At 37.6% G+C, this 19,383-nt stretch overlaps 1 protein-coding gene across 6 annotated transcripts in view; it reads left to right on the plus strand.

Moving 5' to 3' along the window:
* MAST2 (microtubule associated serine/threonine kinase 2) overlaps positions 1 to 19,383 on the plus strand; it is a 190,399-nt gene that overhangs the window by 33,527 nt on the left and 137,489 nt on the right. The window contains exon 1 of one of the 6 annotated variants that reach the window (XM_042030594.1): positions 4,800 to 4,868. The exons of 4 other annotated variants lie outside the window; for them this stretch is intronic. In XM_042030594.1, the coding sequence (XP_041886528.1) occupies positions 4,845 to 4,868 (24 nt within the window). In that variant the 5' untranslated portion in view covers positions 4,800 to 4,844. Of the gene's footprint in view, positions 1 to 4,799; positions 4,869 to 14,289; positions 16,128 to 19,383 lie in introns of those variants that run through there. One more of the 6 variants, XM_042030593.1, reaches the window with a different exon arrangement.

Below are 19,383 nucleotides of genomic sequence, written 5' to 3' on the forward strand. Positions count from 1 at the left end.
AATGAGCTGTTGAGATAACTTAATGAGAGATTTTAATTTTATACTTTAAATAATATCCTATTAAAATCCTCAAGATTTTGCTTTGTGATGGAATACACTGAGATTTATATTTTCACAATGACCTCATGATTCAGTAACATTGTTAATATATTTGGTGCATATTTGAGGGGTAAGGTCTAGGTTAATGGCAGCATTTATTCTTTAAGTGCTCGAAGCCACAAAACTCTAATTGAAGATAGGAATGCCCAAACCTCATTATTTTAATGTGGTCATAGAGTATAGTGACACTAAAAGTAGTTATATGATGAACTCCTATGGCAGGGTTTATAATTTGTCCATGAAAACAAATTATTATGTGAAACTTTGAATTAAAATTCTCTGCCTTGGAGTTTAAATAAAACATGAAACTTCAGGTCTAAGTTGGTTTCTGGTTGGTCTAGCATGGTTTCTGTATTTGTCTTTGCTCAAATTAGCAACAAGCATTTGCATACCTTTAACGCAGAGAATTCTGCTGTGAATTGTTTACACAAAGTTACAGTGCATGCACTGAATCTCTCACACAAAGCTCCCTCAGTAGGTACTGTGTGATGTTTTTGTTTCAGGTAGTTAAGCCTGCAGAGGTACTTTTGGTAAATCTGCATCTCAAATTTTCTAAATATTGGTAATTGAAGTAATTTAATGGATGAGCTATTGTCAAGGAAAATACACGTGGTACTTTTCACAGTGTCAGGAATCCAAGGGTTGAAGACAAAGGTCGGAATGTTCATTCCTGCTTGCATTTCATCAGTGCTGCTAACCTTGGTTAGAGCAGCTTTGCACACTGGGCTGTCTCTAGTCTGAGCTAGATCCCTTTTAAAACCTCTCCTGCCTGTTTGATGTTCCTAAGTTCTCCTTTCCTTCGTGTTCTTCCAGAAGTGTTTATTTTTCTTCATGGCTTTCCCTACCCCCAGAAAAAACCTCCCACAGTAAAATTCAGTTCTTATTACTTGATGATAGCCAGAAAATTCTGGATAATTGTGAATTTGGGCTGCTTTATGCACAGTATACTTCTACTGTGACCTACTTGATCCCTCTCCACTGTCAATTCTTTGCGCTATGGGCTCCTGGTCTGGGAATCTTAGTGTGAATGCTGTAGAGTTGTATCTTGTATTGCAGCTTTACAGCTGCTCAAAATATGCGCTCCCCTTTTTTACTGTACAGTTACTAGTTCTGATACTACCTTTATTGCTTCAGTATCTCCTTGCTAAATGAACAGTGTTCTGAGTCATGGGCTTTTGATCCACAAGCTCTTTGACTCTGCTCAAATGACAGTATGCAATGTAAAAAGTCAAGTTTATGGGTATTAGTAAATCTGTCAATAACTGTTTGTTTGGTTTTAGGTAAGGTTTTGATGTTTTGCCTTAAAATTCACCTATCAAATATTTTCTTTTGAAATAAAGTAAAATGTAGAGTGTTATGAATTTAAAATGCATCAATTTCTTATCGAAGTTAATTCTTGAATCTTATTAGAATGAAATAGGCTAATGAGAGAGAAGTTTGGCAAGATAAAATGATTAGATGTTTGAAAGGAAAGAAGAACAATGTGTAATATAGCAAACATGCAGAACCATCTGAATTGAGAGAAAAAGAGCTATGTCAGCATTGCTGGATTATATTGATCAGGCATCAGCATCAATCCTGATTAAACAGGCAGCTGTTTAAAGTGGTGTATTTGACAGTGACATCTTTTATTTTCTATATGATTACTGGCCTGCTGACATGTTTACTTTCTCAATATAATTTACATATTGTGTTTAAAATGTTGCTGACTGAGAAATACTTGAATTATACAAGGCAGAGTAAAAAGAAAATCAGACCTTCTTATGGCTGATGTGAACATGTATGAATATCAGGTAATACCTACAAACAAACCAGTTGATTTATTTACCAACTTAATTCCAAGAGAGCACTCTAATAAATTGAATGGCTTGCTTATCTTCTTATTTTTTTATGATAAAGGTGATTTAGAAATCAGTTTTTTATACATATACACACACACACATACACATAAATATATGAGATTTAAAAAGAAAATGGCTGCAAGTGTTTGTATAAATGAGAAGTGTTGAACCCCTTGGGAGACCCTGTTCTGTGTGGTTTGTTGTCAGACAAATCCGTGATAACTTCCCTGGGAAAATGTCAAGAATGGATTAAAAAATGTTTAAGGGTGCTTGGCCATGAAACTTGGGTCTGCAATGAAGTGACAGATACTCTCTTACTGTTCTAATTGCTGAATTTCTCTATTTTTTCATAAACAAAAGGTGAACTGCTCTTCCCCCTGGCTTGCTATAAATTACAGTAATTTCAAGGGAAAGGTATGATGGTGTCTAGCTTCTCCAGTGGAGTACATTAATGATGCATGCCCTTCCATCTGCTATCGGATTTCTTTTTGTCCCATTATCAACAAGGATTTTATCATCAAGCTTTGCCTGTGCTGCGTGGAATCTCCATCTTGGAGTAGTCACGGACAACTGTTTGTAATGGTCAGCTCCATTTTTCCTTGCACATCAGGAAACTTCTCCAATAGTTTGGTTGTTCAGAAGTAGGTAACCACAATTTCACTTTCTGGAGCAAGAAGTGAAATGTTGTTTGAACTCCATTTTTTGTTATGTAAAAAGGATAAAGTTGATTTAACTCCATTTCACCTAAGCTACATTATTGAGCTTATGCTTTGTGTTATAAATGTCTGCTCTGTTTTGAATCCCCCAGTTCAGAGTAGTGGGAAGCATATAATAATGTTCACTGCCCATAAGAATAATTATTGCACTACTGTATGTTTTACAGATAATTACTTTAATCCCATAAAATGCTCAAATTCTGTCCTGACTATGCTGAGGACTGCCTGTCTCATTTACATGCAGTTCTGTGTCCAATATCATGTCCTCAAACTGCATGGGAAAGGTTATGGAGGCTGGGATTGTGGCTGGGTGGTGCTGCATGTTTAAAGACCCTGCTCTCTGCTCCCTTTTGAAACAGGCAAAGCACAGACCACTAAGCCTTGAAGCTTGGGTCTAATTGAGATATATTAATTGTGGGGCCTGTATTACCCACGGCATGGCATGGGATGCTGACTGCAGTGTGCTGAGGAGGATTGGACACCCTGGAACAAAATGTTAGTGGGAGAATTCACTTCCTTCTGTATAGACTGGGCACATGCCATGCTGGGACATGATGAGAGCAGACTTTGTGTTCAGTGACGGTTTTGTAAGACAGATCAAGCTCCAGCAAAGATCCCATGGGAGGAGGAGTAACATTGTTTATGTCCCTAGCAGTGCTCAGTGCTGGTTCAAAAGGTAAGTAAAAAAAAAAAAAACACCCTAAAAGCTGAAAGAGAAATAGAGGTATGCAAAGCTAAAAACGGTAGAAAAACCTGCTAAACTGGCTTTGAGTTTCAAAAAGATGAACTGATTTAGAAAGAGAAGCTTGAAGAACAAGGAACGCCAGTGAAGAGACATGCATCTTTATAATCTTTACAGAACTGAATTAAGGACCACTCTTTCAAGGCAGAGAAATGCACTGTGTTCCCCCATCCTACCTCTGAATAAGAATTAAGAATGGTTAAAAGGAAAGCAGAATGGTTAGGAACAGACTAAAGCAGGTTGTTAATTCAGTGAGTAAAAGGAGATAATGACACAGCTTTAAAATCATTCAAAGATGAAATGTGTGAACTGCTATTTGTGCTGTATAGCCAATTGCTTAAAATAGTTTGAGGACTGGAAAACTGCAAATTGAGTACCAGTATTTAAAAAAAGGGATCTATGAGAGATTCATGGAGTTAGAATTGCAGATGTTCCCTTCATGCTGTAGTTGCCTAAATCCTAATTCCTACGAGTGTAATTTACCATTTGGTTGCATGAACACAGTAAGTGCACAGAGCAGTCATTCAGATCACCCTGACAGTGTTGACCTCACTGTTTATACTCTGCTGTTAGAATACACTTGTCATTAGTGGCTTTACATTTATTTCTAGGTCACCCATTCAAATCATACAATCATAGAATGGATTGGGTTGGAAGGGACCTTAAAGACCATGGGCAGGGACACCCTTCCACTACACCAGGTTGCTCAAAGTCCCATCCAGCCTGGCCTTGAACACTTCCAGAGATGGGACATCCACAACTTCTCTGGGCAACCTGTGCCAGCGCCTCCGCACCCTCATAGTGAATAATTTCTTCCTCATATCTAATGTTATATGCATGGCTGTTCTTTTGACATAGAAAGGTCATATTCCCTAGCAATTCTTCTGACAGCTACTTTTAAAAATTCAATTGATTGGCAGGTTCTTAACCCAGAAAGTTTTGCTGTTTCATAGAGATACATTTTCTTTAGAAATGCCGTTTTCAGTCAAGCTGTAAGCTCTGAACAATTCAGAGCCTGATGTTTACATGTTTACTTGATCAGCAGAGACAGTAATTTAAACACCCCAACCCCTACCTCTCCCATCCAAAAGCACCTAAGAATTCTTCTGAGAAGCCATAGTGATTTATTTGCAATCTTTTTTTTTTTTTCCCCCCATGAAAATCTCAATAACTAATGCTATGATGCTGCTTTTCCTTGTTCTTTGGAAAAGCTGATACTTATTTTGTATAAATAATTATTTTGCCTGGGATTGACATTGTTCTAGCTGCTCTGAAACCTCCTCGATAATCTGCTTACTTGTTTGGCTGGGTAGGAATGGACTTTGGCTTTTCCTCTGCTTCCTGTTGCAAAAGCAGCTTTGAAGGCGGTACTGAGAAGGAAAGGGAGCTGCTAGTGTGGGAAACTCAGGTGCACAGGACAGAGCAAACTGCTACAATCAACTGATAATGCTGATGTCTGATAACTTGGAGGTATATTTAGAATGCTGCTGCTGTTTTCATGTTTGTCTTTTGTCCATTGCAGCTCACACTTGCATTTAGTTGCTTTCTACTTCAGTGACTTCAGAATGAAACCTAAGGAGACAGGGGTTTCTTCAGCTTCATTAACTATTCTGGAAAGAGGTTCTCCTTGCCTTGAATTCAACCTTGACTGTACAGATTTGTGTTCTGCTATGAGATCATTCTGTCAATATAAGCTTGTTTACTTCACAACTTCAGCAGTTTTGGAAGGCTTCTTTCAATATTAAAACATCCACCTTTTGCACTAGCAGATTCTTTTTCAGCGTGAACGTGTGAATCACTACTGATGATGGTCAGTGTTTCTTTCTTTTAGGAAGACCTAATGTTTTGGTAGAATTGAATTCTCTGTTTGCTAATGTAGTTTCCTGTGTTAATTGGTTTCTTACTGGATCCTGTCAGCCTCACTGTGATACCAGCCTTCTGAGAAGCTCATTCTGTGGATGCATTTAGAAAAGGCTCTCCTTCTTTCATGGAAAGAATTTTCTCTAGGGATGCTGCCAAGTCTCAGAAGACCAAGAAATGTTATGGCTTTGTATTTAAGTGTAATCAAACTGGCATTCATCATAATTTTGTCTCTTTAGAGCAGGAACAGCTCTGTAGATGAATATGTATTTTTGGCATTATCTTTAACCAAAATTGAAAGTAATGGTATAAATGATCTTGACTGCCAGAAACACTGAACAGTAGTAGGGAATCAACGTTTCTGCAATTGTTCCTTCTTTCCTGGTAACTTCCAAGCCACTGGCCAATTTCATCCAGGCTTGAAAAGAATAAGAAGTGTCAAAACTAACTGTAATTGCAATACTGTAAGAATTGGAAGCGAGTAGGACACACCCCCTCACATTCTCTCAGTGACAGTCAGTTCGTTGTTTATTGTGGTTTGGCAGCACTGGTTGACATTCAAATATGACAGTGCTGGATTGACTGGGGGAGGTGCTGTCTCCAGTCGGGTGGAAGTAAAATAGGAGAGCCAGAGTTACCTCTGTCAGGACTATGGGAGGGAGCAAGAGACAAAAAGCCAAACTCAAGTCTGTAGGAAATTGGGTGTCTTTAATTCTTGTTGCTCAAGAAGCAGCTTGTTTATATTGCAGTAATGAAAGAATCCAACATCCTTCTGTTTCCAAAAACGTTGATGTTTGTGACCTAACTCTGGGCAAGGTTGGAAGGGCAGCTTTTGAACCACTTCTTGAAATGCTTCCTTGTTGTCAGTTTGGCACCTTGCTTTTGCTGTGGAAGGAGTGGTGGGATGCCACTCGAGTAAAGTGACAATCTTTCCATGTGGTTGCCTTTGCAGTGTCCTGTGGTTGTCCCAAGCTGGGACTGCACTGCAGGGTCGGCACAAGGAAGTGATGGATGTCTTTCCTGTACTGTAAATCTGACCTTCCAGAAAGGAGGGAAGGGAACCCTCACGTTTTGGTTGTGCATATTGGAGCTGAGCATACTTGTGGCATCATCTGCAGTTTATTTCTTTGCTTTTCACTACTAACAACATTAAAAAAATTAGTATTCTACAAGCTTGAAAGACAGACTATTATCTAATTGGCTTTTGGTTAGGAGGATACTGATTTCTAGGTCAATGTAAAACAAATGAGCATTTAAATTGAAGAGGAGCAGCTGTTCCAAAGCCCCTTTCCACACTGCCTGGTTTTGTTAAGGATAATTATGTCTAATTTTAAATTATGATAGCTTTGAGTATTGAGCTTTGCCTTGTTACATCCACTATCTCATTCTCCTTCATCAGTAAGAATGTTCTATCATGGAGCTAGGTTTCTGATTGGATTTATTTTTCTGGGCCTTTTGAATTATGAAGAGAAATGCAGCTTTAAGGATGGGGTTTTCAACACTTTCATGCCAATGTTACCACACTCACATTTTGTTTTTCGAGGTCTCAAAACTGATACAGCGTGCCTGATTCCTGTGGAAAGATACTGCTGGGAAAATACATATTTATGTAAAAGTGTAAGATTTTTGTTCATATTTTTAGCTTGAGAATGGAAACGTCAGACTCTAGTGCTGAAAAATCCAAGAAAGCTCTTGTCAGCCTTGGAAGGAAACATATGCTAAAGATGTCCTGTGGATTACATACTGCTTGTTTCAATTAACACATTGATATTCTCTGTCAGCTCTAGAGACAAAAAGCCCAGGTGACAATTCAAATGATGCATGAAAATAATATTTCAATTTTTTCTGGTGAGCTCAGATGTTTTTAAAACAAAGAACAAAAGATTTCAAATGCTTTGGTCAATGTTATATTAGTAACTCAGTAGTATGTCTGAAAACATTAAAGAACATATATTGTAAAGATAATGCTGCTGCAATGAAGCACATTTGTTTTTATGAAACATTTGTTTCTGGACATGACAGTATTGTAGTGTCACACATAAGATTTTTATGTTTAATTTGGAGTAAAGTGTAACTGTATCAAGAAATGTAAAATATGTATATTTGCATACTAAATTGAAGTACAAGCATTTTTTTACTTGCTACTTTTATGGATGGAGACATGTCTTCACATGCCTTTTAAAATAATTATTGCCACACTTTTCCTCTGAGAAATATTTTTTGAGTCTTTAAGTCAACAATTAGACTGTCTTTTGTTTCTTCTCCCCTGATCGAATGTAAATTGTTCTATTACAAAAAAAAACCAAACCAAAAAAAGTTTGAGAGATTGCCAAATTATTATTATGTTCCTACTTTTTTTTAAAATGAAAAATAGCTTTCAAAGAAAAAAAAAAGACAACCAGGAGAACTCATAAAAATGGGAGGTCTGATGCAGATCCTGCAGAAGAGGGAGAATTGAAAAAAAAATTATCATTGTGAATGAATTTATTCTTTTTATCTTTCAGTTTTTGTTCGAGTTTAGTGGATAAATGTTGGAAAAAAGGGATGTCTATAAAAAAGCTTTTAACTTGTCTAGCACTTTAAGGGGATGACACAATTGTGAGAAATCAATAGCAAAGTTTTGTCTGAGACCAGAAACGGAAGAATAAAAATCTGTCAGAACCCATCAGTAAAAAACTGCTGTGAGATGTCTCCCTAGATATCGATGTAAGCTTAGTCAGGTATAAACAGGAGAGTAGGAGGGAATAAAGCCCTCTAATTCCAAATGTTTTGGCTTATCTTTAAGTATTTATTTCAAAGGCAGTGTTTGAATGTATATCATGTTGGTCTTAAGCCAGCAAAATGGTGCAACCTTCAGAGTCTTGTTTAAGCACTTTAATGTCAGCTGGAAACCATGGTAAAATTCATGGTATATTGAAATGAATTGCATGTGGATTAAGCTGGAAAAATATATTCAGTGCTATAGACTCTGTTCTGAGCAGAACAATTAAAGAAAAAGCAGTTGAATTTCATGACATTTTGCCTCATGGGTTTTTACCTAATGTGTGTGTATGACAGTGTGAATCATTATTTGTAACTGTTTTACCAGTGTAATAGAAGAGGTTCCTTGTCTCATGAAACATCAAGTGTTTGTTTTGAAGAAATGAGTGTCCAAGATGACAAATATCCTACAGATACAAGTGGGAGGAAGATACAGTAAAACACAGCTTGGTTTAGTCTCATACCTCTGCAATTTGTTGTCCTTAAAACTCTTTAGTTGAAAGTAAGTGCCATCTTTCTATAAAATTTGTCTAGCTTGTACTTCAAAGTCAAATGTGGCTTTATTGATGAAGTAAGTTTTGGAAGTAGAAGAGTTTGGGAGGAGTTTACAGAAGAGGGAGGTCTGTGTATGCAAAGCACTGCTGCTGTGGTGAGGCTGCAGGAAGAGAGCTGCTAGTCACGATTGTCGGTAGTGGAGGAAATCTTTTGTGTATAGAAACATTTTGGGAGTATTTGTCAGCGTGTGTTTGCATGAGATATGAGGTGCATCTGCAATTTGTAGCTTTATAAAGCCAATTTCTAGGGCAACATAGCTTCTGAGCTAACCGGATTCGTAATGTCTTTCCTGTGGGATTCTTGAAACTACAGGCTTTGTTTCTATAAACTTTCAGTAAATGTCAGTAGCTTCATTTGGGAAACACACAAGTTGGAATTGAGTCCTTGAGCTTTGTGTTTGTTGCCATTCTGATCAGTGTTATTCATTGCTGAGGTTTAGGTCCTAATGTCTCTAAAGCATGAGGGTTGTCTTACAATAAAGTAAGAGAAACTTGATTTTGGTAATGTCATCAAATCATTCACTAAACAGAAATTCTATTTTCTTCAGGTTTAAATTTGCAGCCTATATTGAAAAAGGCTTTTCTGCCTATCAAAACCACGTTTCTTTTAAAAACGGCATTGTATTTGAAATGTAGCACGAGAGAAGCTGGTTTCCAGTCTGTTCTAATGGCAGTTCAATTCCAGAACATGAATCTGCATAGTGAATCCAACATTTTTTATACATATTAAATCTAATTGGAGATTCCTTTCCAAAGATGTTAGCTTGCAGAGGGGCTTGAGCCAAGGTTCTGCCTGGAAGCTGGTGTCTCTTCTGCATGTACCTTCTCTGGTACAGCATGGAAACAGTTGGTCTGTAGATGAATGAACTCTTTCCTCCAGCCTCGTCGGCAGCAAATTTACATTTGTATGGAAGATGAGTGGGAGTGCCGCCTTTCATAAGGCACTGGATGTGGGGGATGGGGCAGTCTGACCCAGGAATCTAAACCTAACAAACTGGGAACAGAAAATGCGCTGTGAAAGCCTGAGCATTGTGTAAACCTTGAGGATTTTAGACATTTTTTTTCAGCGTTTCTTTTTCTGGGACAAGCCTCATAAGCGGTGGTTCAGGATGAGTTCCTGCTGTGGTTCATTGCTAATGCACAGCTTTGCTCCAAAGGTCTTACTTTATCAAACTGAATCTTGTAAATAGGCAAGGCATCCAGAAGAAATTCAGACAAGCTGTCAGGCGAGTTTCCTTAGGTTGGCTGCCAAGTTGTGTTTCTTTCTTTTTTTTTAAACAAGTTACCTCAGCAGCTTTCCTGGTTTTAGTAGTCTGTCAGTGTGTCTCAAAGAGACACGTTTTAAAATCTCCAGATAAACACAGCTTGATCAAAATAAATAAAAAAGCCCCAAGCACTTAAGTTTCAGATTGACAGTGAAACATTTGGCTCATCTTTTTTGCACAGATAAATGTTACCGAAGACTTTAAAAAAATTTCACTGAAATTGTCAGCTTATAAAATTTTGGAAAGTGATCTTTTTTTCCCACCAGACAATATGTTATGTAAGGAAATGTTATAGCTTTAAAGTTTCCCACAGCTTGATGTCTTGTTGCTTTTAGTTTTGATTAAATAGAGTGAAAACTATAATGAATTGGGAATTATGAAAAATGTAAATTTTGAATCTCAGTATTTTAGATCAGGGAATTGGTTCAGAAAGTTCCTTGATAATAAAATATATAATTAAAAACATTGCATCTTGCTGCAGAAAATTGAAAAGCTGTTGGTCCTTTTAGCCTGAGTTTTGGATGGGAGCACTCTTCATATGGCAAAACGTGAATTGGTCTTCAAGACAAGATCATCCTTTTGCGTAGTGCTGACGTCCTTCACACCACGTCTCCAATGATGGGGCCCTAGTTGTATGAGAGGCTTTCTGGTGTTGTTGTAGTTAATATGAAATATCAGAAGTTTCTAAGTGGTCAATGTAAGTAGACTTGGACCTCTAGAGTTATGAGTTTAAGGTGTGCAGCTATTGGATTCACTTAAGCTATGCTAGAGAGCACACACATTTTTGATCCACGTTGTGATGATTTGATTGCCAAGATGACCTTTACTGGTTTTGCATTTATGGTAATGGTAGGTTTCAATCCTGATGCAACAGGATTGCGTATAAATCACAAAAGGTGTCAGGATGCAGTGCCAAGAACCTGAAATGACTAGGAAGTCATGGCAAAATTATTTTCTCTATTTTAGTTAATTCTTAGTTTTTTCATGGATGTTGAGTGATACCTGAAATACACTTCAAATTTCAATTACAATTTAAGATATGTAGAAAGCATTTTATATTCAGCATAGAAAGTACAATATGCAAACTGAACACAGCTCAGAGATGAGCCACGTGATTCTACACAGATATGTCTTTGTGCATATGTAAATGCACTCTCTAATACAGTAGATACAGACTCCTTTCATATTTATCCCCCTTTGCAGTTGCTTTGGTGAGTAGAAAATGTGAGTAATAGGATAATAGCTTATTCAGGATTTATCAATTATGTTTTAGTAAAATGTATTGTACACAGGAACAATCACATGACTTCATAGTGACTTCCTGTGGTCGTTGCTTTCCTGGCTGAAATAAGTCTGCCCTTGGTCATCTTTCACTGATGCTATTTGGAAACCTCTGGGCTACAGAACAGCTGAAAGAATTGTTGTTTTGATTATACTGAAGTTAATAGATGGAAAACTCCAGTCATTTCCACCTTGGAGATGTTCTAACCTCTCAGATATTTTTCTTCTACAAGACGCAGAAGTGATAGATTTTGGTAGCAGACAGTGGAATGGGGTCTGAATCAGCATGAATGAGAAGAGATTTCTTCTTATAAAAAAGGCATAAAATGCTGACCAGGATCCAAGCACAGATCACTCCTAGAAACCTCTGAGAGGTAGGGTTGGTTGCTGCCTACCGTGTAATAAGTAAAATTCTCAGTCCTCTTAATATTCTTCAGTGTCTTGTCATACATGTGGTCTTTCCTGGGATAATTAAAGGAGATTGAGTTCCTAAAGTCTTTTAACCCTGATGTTTTTCTACCCTGAAAACATTTATTTAGGATCTTTCATTTTATCAATATTCATCTCAAAATATAGATAACAGACATTATTTTCCATGGTGATGTCATAAATATCATATCTAGAGCCAATACCACTCATTTATGACGTGCAAGTTCTTTTGGTCTTTTCAAAACTTCCTGGAACTGTCATAGCTACACACTATTTTTAGAACTACTTTTCAGTTTACAAGTTCACTGTTACACCTTGTTCCTTCTTGGAGTTGATGCTTTTTAGGATGCAAGACACGGTTGTCTTCAGCAAGCACTACCTTTGGACCTTTTACCTAAATAAAACCACGAAATTATCACACTGGCTGAGCCCGGTAGTTCATCTCTGATAGCAGGTGTTTAAGGCAGGGTCACTGCCCAGAACATTTGTGACTGTGACTCTGGGTCACCTTCAGTGTGATTTCCTCTTTTAAGAATTCTTGGCAGATTCTTCAATGCATTTGTCCAAACACTTCTACCCATGCTTGTGATTTTTTTTCCCCTCCAACCTTTTACAGCAAGAAATAGCCCAATGTGACTGTTATGTAAAGCAGTACCTCCTTTTGTTTCTTTGGAAATTGCTCTTAGCCTCGTTTAATTCATCCCAGTATTGGCAAGCTGATAAAATGTCCTTCCCTACTTACTGGGCTGACCCTTGCAGGAACATACTGGTAGTTCATGGCTCTTTCCATTTCTTGATGTCTTCAAATCGAGACTGAATAAAGAACTTTTTCAGAGCTTTTTCACAGCACTGCAGCTAAACAGGAATTGGTTGGATTACGTCTGAGAGATCCCAATACTACACTACCCTTTCATGTTCCTTGTTGCTGCAGAGCAAGGCAAAATTTTCTCCAGATATGTCAATTTGAGGGAGGGAGGAAGAATTGAGTTAGGAGCTTCCTAAGTTGTTGGTGAACCAACTTTGAATTCCCTCTTTTAATCCCCCTTCCTGATTTTTTTTAGTGGAGTGTTAAGGTAGATACTCTAAGTCTTAAAGGACTCAAGTATTACATGACCCCCTTATATTGATTTTTTTTTTTCTGATAAACAGGTATTTTGTTAGAGCTTTTCTAAGTGTTGTCTGCATCTGAAAACTGGAAATTTTCTTCTAGAATTAACCTTTTATATGATTGTTAAAATTATATTTTGTGTCCTTCTGTTTCTTTAATATCTTTCAGTAATATATCCTTTAGTGTAATGTCTTACACAAATACTTTCTCATCTCTAATTGCAGACTTACCTGCAGGCCTTTTAGGATGGTAAAATGAATGTCTAAGGGTGGCATAATCTCTTGGTGAAATGACAGATAAATTTAAATTTCTAAAGGTAGTATTTTGTAAGAAAAATTTTCCATGTCAGAGTTGCTTTTAAATTCCATTTGTCCTTTGCTTGTTTCAGTTTGATAATAAGTATTTTTTCCCATCCTCTTCCATCATTGATTTTCTGTGGTAGATTTTGCTGAAGAAAGAAAAAAGGAGAGTGGATGAGTCTTAACAGTTAAATAGGAGGGGAAAAAAAGGTGATCACCCCATTTGTGATGTTTTTGGTAGTGGTTTTTGATCTGACATTTAAATAAACATTGTTTGCACTGAAGGAAGGGAAAGGGAAGGGGAAGCTGGAGAAGCCATGCCTGCTTTTTTTCCAGCAGCCCCAGTTGGCTTCTCTACCCCAGAAACTGGGTAAGTGTGGCAGGCAGCCAGTTTGAAAGCATCCTCCTCAAGAAAGCTTGAAATTTGGAAGAGAACAGATGATTCTCATGGAATTTTGAGACTCATGCCAGCCTCAATCAATTACAAGTCACTTGTGAAGACATATTGAGAATTGGCAATGTCTGAATATTACGGTAAATAATCCAGGAAGGATTCGATGTATATGTGCCAATAGGAAAGCTTCCAGTTATGTTATGGAAATAAGTTATGGTTATATACTACTGTTATCTGGCTTAAACATTTTCATTTAGTGCCTGATTTAGGAGGAGAATACAATGGGAATAGTGTTGGATATTTGTTAAGATGCCTTGATTCCTCTCACAGAATGTGTTGTTTAATGCTGGTAGTCTTAGAAGAGGTAAGATCAATGATCTGGTTAGTGCATGGTCTAATATAAATATTTCTGTAATCTATTCTAGGCTAGAATAAAATGCAAAGTGCATGTAATGTATGCGAGCATGCATGCCAAAATGTTTTGTTTCTATGAGATTTTCTTAAGTAAAAATAGAATTTGTTTGGTATGAATGTCTGATAACTGAAGTCAGTATTTTGTATTTTTTTCTGAGGAAGCTTATTTGATGGCAAAACGTGGGACATGATATTGAAATCCATCATAAATATTATCACAGTGGAGTCCTATGATCATTTGATGTTCCTGTCTGCTTTTAAACAGAGCTTAATCTGTATTTTCTGTTGCTGTTCCCCCCGGTGACACATCCTTAAATTCTCACGCAGAGTTTTGTGGCTGGCTTGATGTTTCCCAGCCACATTCGCAAAAGAAGATGCTGTTCCTTTAAAATGAAGTGGCTCATGGAGTTGTTTTCACTAGCGCAGGTTTTTATATGGTACAGTAGACTCCATGCAAATAAGCCGCCTGCCCTCTCCGGAGCGCACAAAGGCGCTGCAGCCCTCGTTCGGCATTCACTTGTTTAGAACGGCAGATGGAAGGAGGGACGGCAGCGTGAGGATTTATTAGCTACTCTCAATAAAAGACCACACTCGCTCCGCAGAGGATCAGAAAAAGCCTGGTGAATGGGATTGAGTTGTATCTGCTTTCAGCTGACTTTACAATGATGTGTTTAGCTCATGTGACTCGGTCACTTAGCATGAAGATCAGCTAAAGATTTCCGTGTAAATCTCTGTTCCTTTAAGCACCGCCAACCTGTGTGCTTGTATGGAGACTCTTTTTGGTTTGCAGCTGTCATAACTGTGGGAACAGGAACACTCCATCGAGCTGTGGTAGGCAGCCCACGGTCTGGGCTCTGCTTGCTGTTGCATTTGCACACTTGAGGATGTCTGGCTGAAATCCCCTCATAAACACAGCTCTTGATGAAGTTTGATTTGTATATCCTCATGAAATCCTTCAGAGTCTGAAGTTAGGTTGTTTTTAAATACACTGTTTATATTCAGAAGTTATAAATAGACTCTTCCTAAGCTTTTATCAGGAGATGAAATCTGTTGCTTTAGCTTTCTGCTAAAAAATTGAAGGTTGGTGCGGCAGTAGAGTGTTCATTATATTTGTAGTATTTTCTTTTTTTCCTTTTTAGTCTAGAAAGGGCATGTGTAGGACAAAGGCTTCTTGACATGCTCAGTTATTTAAATGACACTGGCATGAACATACCTAGATTTTTATTTTTACTGAAATGGTGTTCGGGATAGCTAGAAGCTTTATTGTTGTTTTATTTTTCAACACATGCTGTATGCTCATGTTTTAAAATGGGATTGGCATAATGGACCTAAAGGGGCAAAGCCTTTTTTGACCTTGCTGGAGTTGTCTGTGTGAAGGTAGCTAGAAAACAGAAACTGCAGGACAGACTGAAAAATGAACTGTGCTTTTTCCTTTTTCTTCCCACCCCCCCGCCTTTTTGCCATGGATGACGATGAGGGAAGGGCTACTTCAGGCAGCTCTGTCAGTGATGAATAGATGAATGAATTCTTAAATGTTCAGAACTTGCAACATGTGTTCCAGACCCTTCAGCACATGAGAGTCGCAAGATCTCAGCAATGAGCTGAAGAATGTGCCGTGCCTGCTGCATGTGAGGAGCCCAGCATACCTCAGAGATAGCAGAAACAAAAGAATGTGTGACAGTATCTGAAGAATCTGACAGTTGCTTTGTCTTGCAAAGGAGTAAAGGAATTTTTCAGAATTTGGAAAAATAATTTTTCTGTGTTTTAGGTGCCAGTGTATCCTGTGTGCCCGCAGTAATGCTTTTTTAGTTAGCGTGACTGTGTATTTTTTAAAGGAAATGTGACCTGGATTTTGTGAGCTTATTATACACAGTAAATGAAGGCAGCTGTTTTAGTTTACTGATCCCTTATAAGAGCTCAAGTAAATTGAAATAAAGCAAAAATACGTGTGTATGGGATCTGAATTAAATTCCACTCTTTGGCCTTATGTGGAGTTGTGGATTATTATTATATATTTGTAGACAGTTGTGTGTATGAGGGGAATGAGACATCCAACCTTGGAAAGATTTAGGAAAGTCGAACAGATTTTTTCCAATGTGAGTTGCTAAATCTGCCACAAAGAGGCAGGCAAAATTACGTACAGATAGTCAGAGACTGTGGCTGCAGTTCTTCATGACAGGCAAGTGAAAGACCATGTCCTATTTTTAGCAAGTGGACGGAGGGTGAGTGGGAGGGGGAGAAAAGTTTGAAAATAATGGACTTCTGTAACAGTTAGAGAGCAAAACTAGCAAGAAGCAAGTGAGCTTTAGTGATCAGCAGTCAAAATATGGATGATTCAAGTATTCTTCGAAGAAGGGGGCTGCAGGTAAGTGTAACTTCAGCCTTCTTTTATTTATTCTTCTGCTTGTAATGGTGACAGTCTCATAAAAATGCTGACAATTGCTTGGTGTAAATCAGGTTGACTGAGTACATAACAATGATACTAGAATTTGAGGTTTTCTGTTTTCACATAGTGTATATTTTATAAATTAAAAGAAGGATTTTGTGTGCAGTAATAAAATAATTTTTTAATGTCTTGGATTATATCCAATAGTTTTGTGACTATTCCTGTGGTGAGAAGTGAAGTATAAACTATGAGGCTTACCTTATTTTTGGAACTTCACTTTTACAGATACATACAAAAATCTGTTACATGACTTGTCAGACTTGCCTTAGAGTAGCCATTTTACTTGAGCATTAATTAAAAATTAAATGTCAAAGCAGATTGAATATTCTCATTTGTTTTAGACATATGCTTCTTTATTGCTTCACATGCACAGTAATCCAAAATCAGAATGCAATTCAACAATGCAAATAATACTTATATTTTACTTTCATCAACTATCATTGTTGAAATAAATACTTCAGTTTGTTTTGAACTCAAATATGCTAGTGTAGTTTTATTTTGTACCGGTGCTGTGGAAGTTGTACTCAGTTGCACCGGTATGACAAACAGTAATCTGTGCCAGTGTCAGTGGTGTGTGATAACTGAACTGATGCTTGTGGAATAAAACTGCTGGAACTGAGTGAGCTCCAAAATCTTGTGTGAGATGGACAGGGAATAGATTTGTGCTTGAAAGCACCATATTCTTTTTTTTTTTTTTCCTTTTCATTGTAATAGGATGGGATATAGCCTATTACATACTTGCTAGCATAAGTAATTGTTTATAGAGCATGAACGTTGCCTATTAAATTAACCATGCCTGTCCTATTGTTTAACTTCCTTTGAGGAAAATAAATTTACTATTTTAACGTATTGCTATTCATAGCTTGCTGATGCTTTAAGGCAATTACAAAGTAATTGGTGTCTTATGCGAATATGTTCTACATCTCACCTTTTGATATTTTGATTTTTTTTCTGGCCAGCTTATTAATGTTACTGAAATAGCTTGACAGAGTGTGCTGCATATACCATGGTGACAGTGTATTAGGATAGTGTATTTCCTCATCATAAAATTAGCTGTATTTACTTTCTGTGTAACTGAGTATATAGCAAACAGTAAGATGGTTTGGGGGTGAATTTTTGGACAAACTGATATTTATTTTTAATGTATTTAATTAGTCAGAGTTTCATAACCAAGAAGATTGTTTCTGATCACAGATACACAAAATTTTTTTCAAGGCATTTATTGCTTTTCTGAACCTGGAATTTCTCAGGTATGTTGTATCTGTTTGATGTGTCAGGGAGTGGTTTTCATGGTGATTCTTCAGGGGAGTATTGGAAAAGGAAAGGAGGTTGGAGGAGCCTAAATGTCCACCGGTATCAGCAGAAGACACTGCTGGGAGTGAGAATGCATTTCCCTGGTCTAACTGTGTAGTATGGTGAAATTCCATCATTTTGGTGGTCTTGAGTATTTACTGTCTGTATTTACTGTCTGTCCACAGTCGGATAGGTATGTGTAAATGCATAAATGTATAGGTCTAATCAATATCTACATCAAAAATGCTTCAGGAACTAAGAAAATAGGCTAAAAGGACATCAGGAAATAAGGCAGATGTCCAAAAGGAAGTTAATGGTAGATATTTTTTTTCCCCTCTGTATATTGGAGTAGAATTTTTGGAAGAAATTGTGGCTTGGAAAAGTGACCATTTTATAGTCAATTTCATCTTTAAAAATCAGGGAAAATTAAAAAGCTGTTGGTGATATGCCAAGGCAATATGTTTAATTACTTCCCTTGGAGAGCTGGGTGATACAAGTTTGGAAGGCCACTGATGAAAAAAATTTAGTTTCTTAAAGCAAACTGGATTTTAAAATGAACATCACAGCCCAAATTAGGTCCTCTAATCCAACCTCTCCACTCAAAGCAATGCTAATTCCAAAGTTGGATCAGGTTGCTGAAGGACTTGTCCAGGCTGGTTTTGAGTATTTCTAGGGATGAAGATTTTGCAGCCTTTTTTGGCACCTGTTCTGGTACTTAATCGTGTGCACGGTGAAAATCTCGTTTCCTTTATGTTTCAATACCGGGCACTTTCCAGATGCATGCTTATGTTTTTCTCGTGCTTCCTTTTACCTCCATCACCTGAAATACTTGTGATACCAACACTGTGGTACTTTGTCTTCTTGGGGAACTCTCTGAGCCCTGATCCCTGCAGTAAATAGCCCTGGACCAGTGGGAGCAGATAACCTAAAGGAGCAGGAATGTTCCTACATGCAAAGTCAATATATTGGCACGTGGCCCTTCTGTATCCCCTTCTTCATTTGTTCAGTCTGCTTTTGTGGCATCCTGTTTGTTGCCACAAATTTGGTCTATGAATTTGTGGTGGTGAAATGTGTGGAAATTTAAGGTGCAGGAGAGGCAAATCAGATTTTTCTGTGTACATGTAACTGTGTGTATTTATAAATATACACACACTTACAGCATGCTTGCAGTGTGATGTAGCTGTGCAATAATGTTGAGAAAAGGCTGAGAAAGTGCTTCTAATAATGGAATATTCTTTTAATTTCTAGGCTTTAATTTTAGTTAATGAACTTGGACTTCTGACATAAATTACTGCCTAGGGACAGGTGCTAAGTGGTGGAGCTGTTCCTGCTGCACTGTGCAGAGATCTGTATTTGGATTTCTATGTTATTTGGTGTTACATAAAATACATTGTGATGTAGCCACAAAGGTTTGTTATTGTTCCCTGTACATGTGTATCATTTGTTGTTGCTGGTATTTTAGTGCAGATCAAAACCAGTAGTATTCAGTGAGTCCCTGTGAAGATGAACTGGTATTTTGAACATCACCTTGTACTAGAAAACGGTGGGGTTTTTTGGTTTCTTTTGCATTGCTGGAGCTGGTGCATGTGTGCTTTTACTCTTCTCACACATGCAAGAAATCGGAGTTTCTGTCCCCAAAATCATGATGAATAAATGTAGGTAAGAAAAGTAATGGAGAGTGTGATATTAAAATTTTCAGATACTTGCACAGAGCTTATATTCTGCATTTGTGGTATGTGAGCAGTATTCTGATGTGGTTGGACATGATCACCACAGTTCCCTGCATCCATCTTTTCTTACAGTGTGATAGCTCCCTTTCATTTTCTGCTGAAATTTGGGCTAAGTTCAACTAGGTAATTTACTTTGTGGGACCACTTTTATG

Source organism: Corvus kubaryi, unplaced genomic scaffold (genome assembly GCF_017639235.1).
Source record: "Corvus kubaryi isolate FWS band 111438036 unplaced genomic scaffold, C.kubaryi_AGA036_p1.0 37334, whole genome shotgun sequence".
Taxonomy (NCBI): Eukaryota; Metazoa; Chordata; class Aves; order Passeriformes; family Corvidae; genus Corvus; species Corvus kubaryi.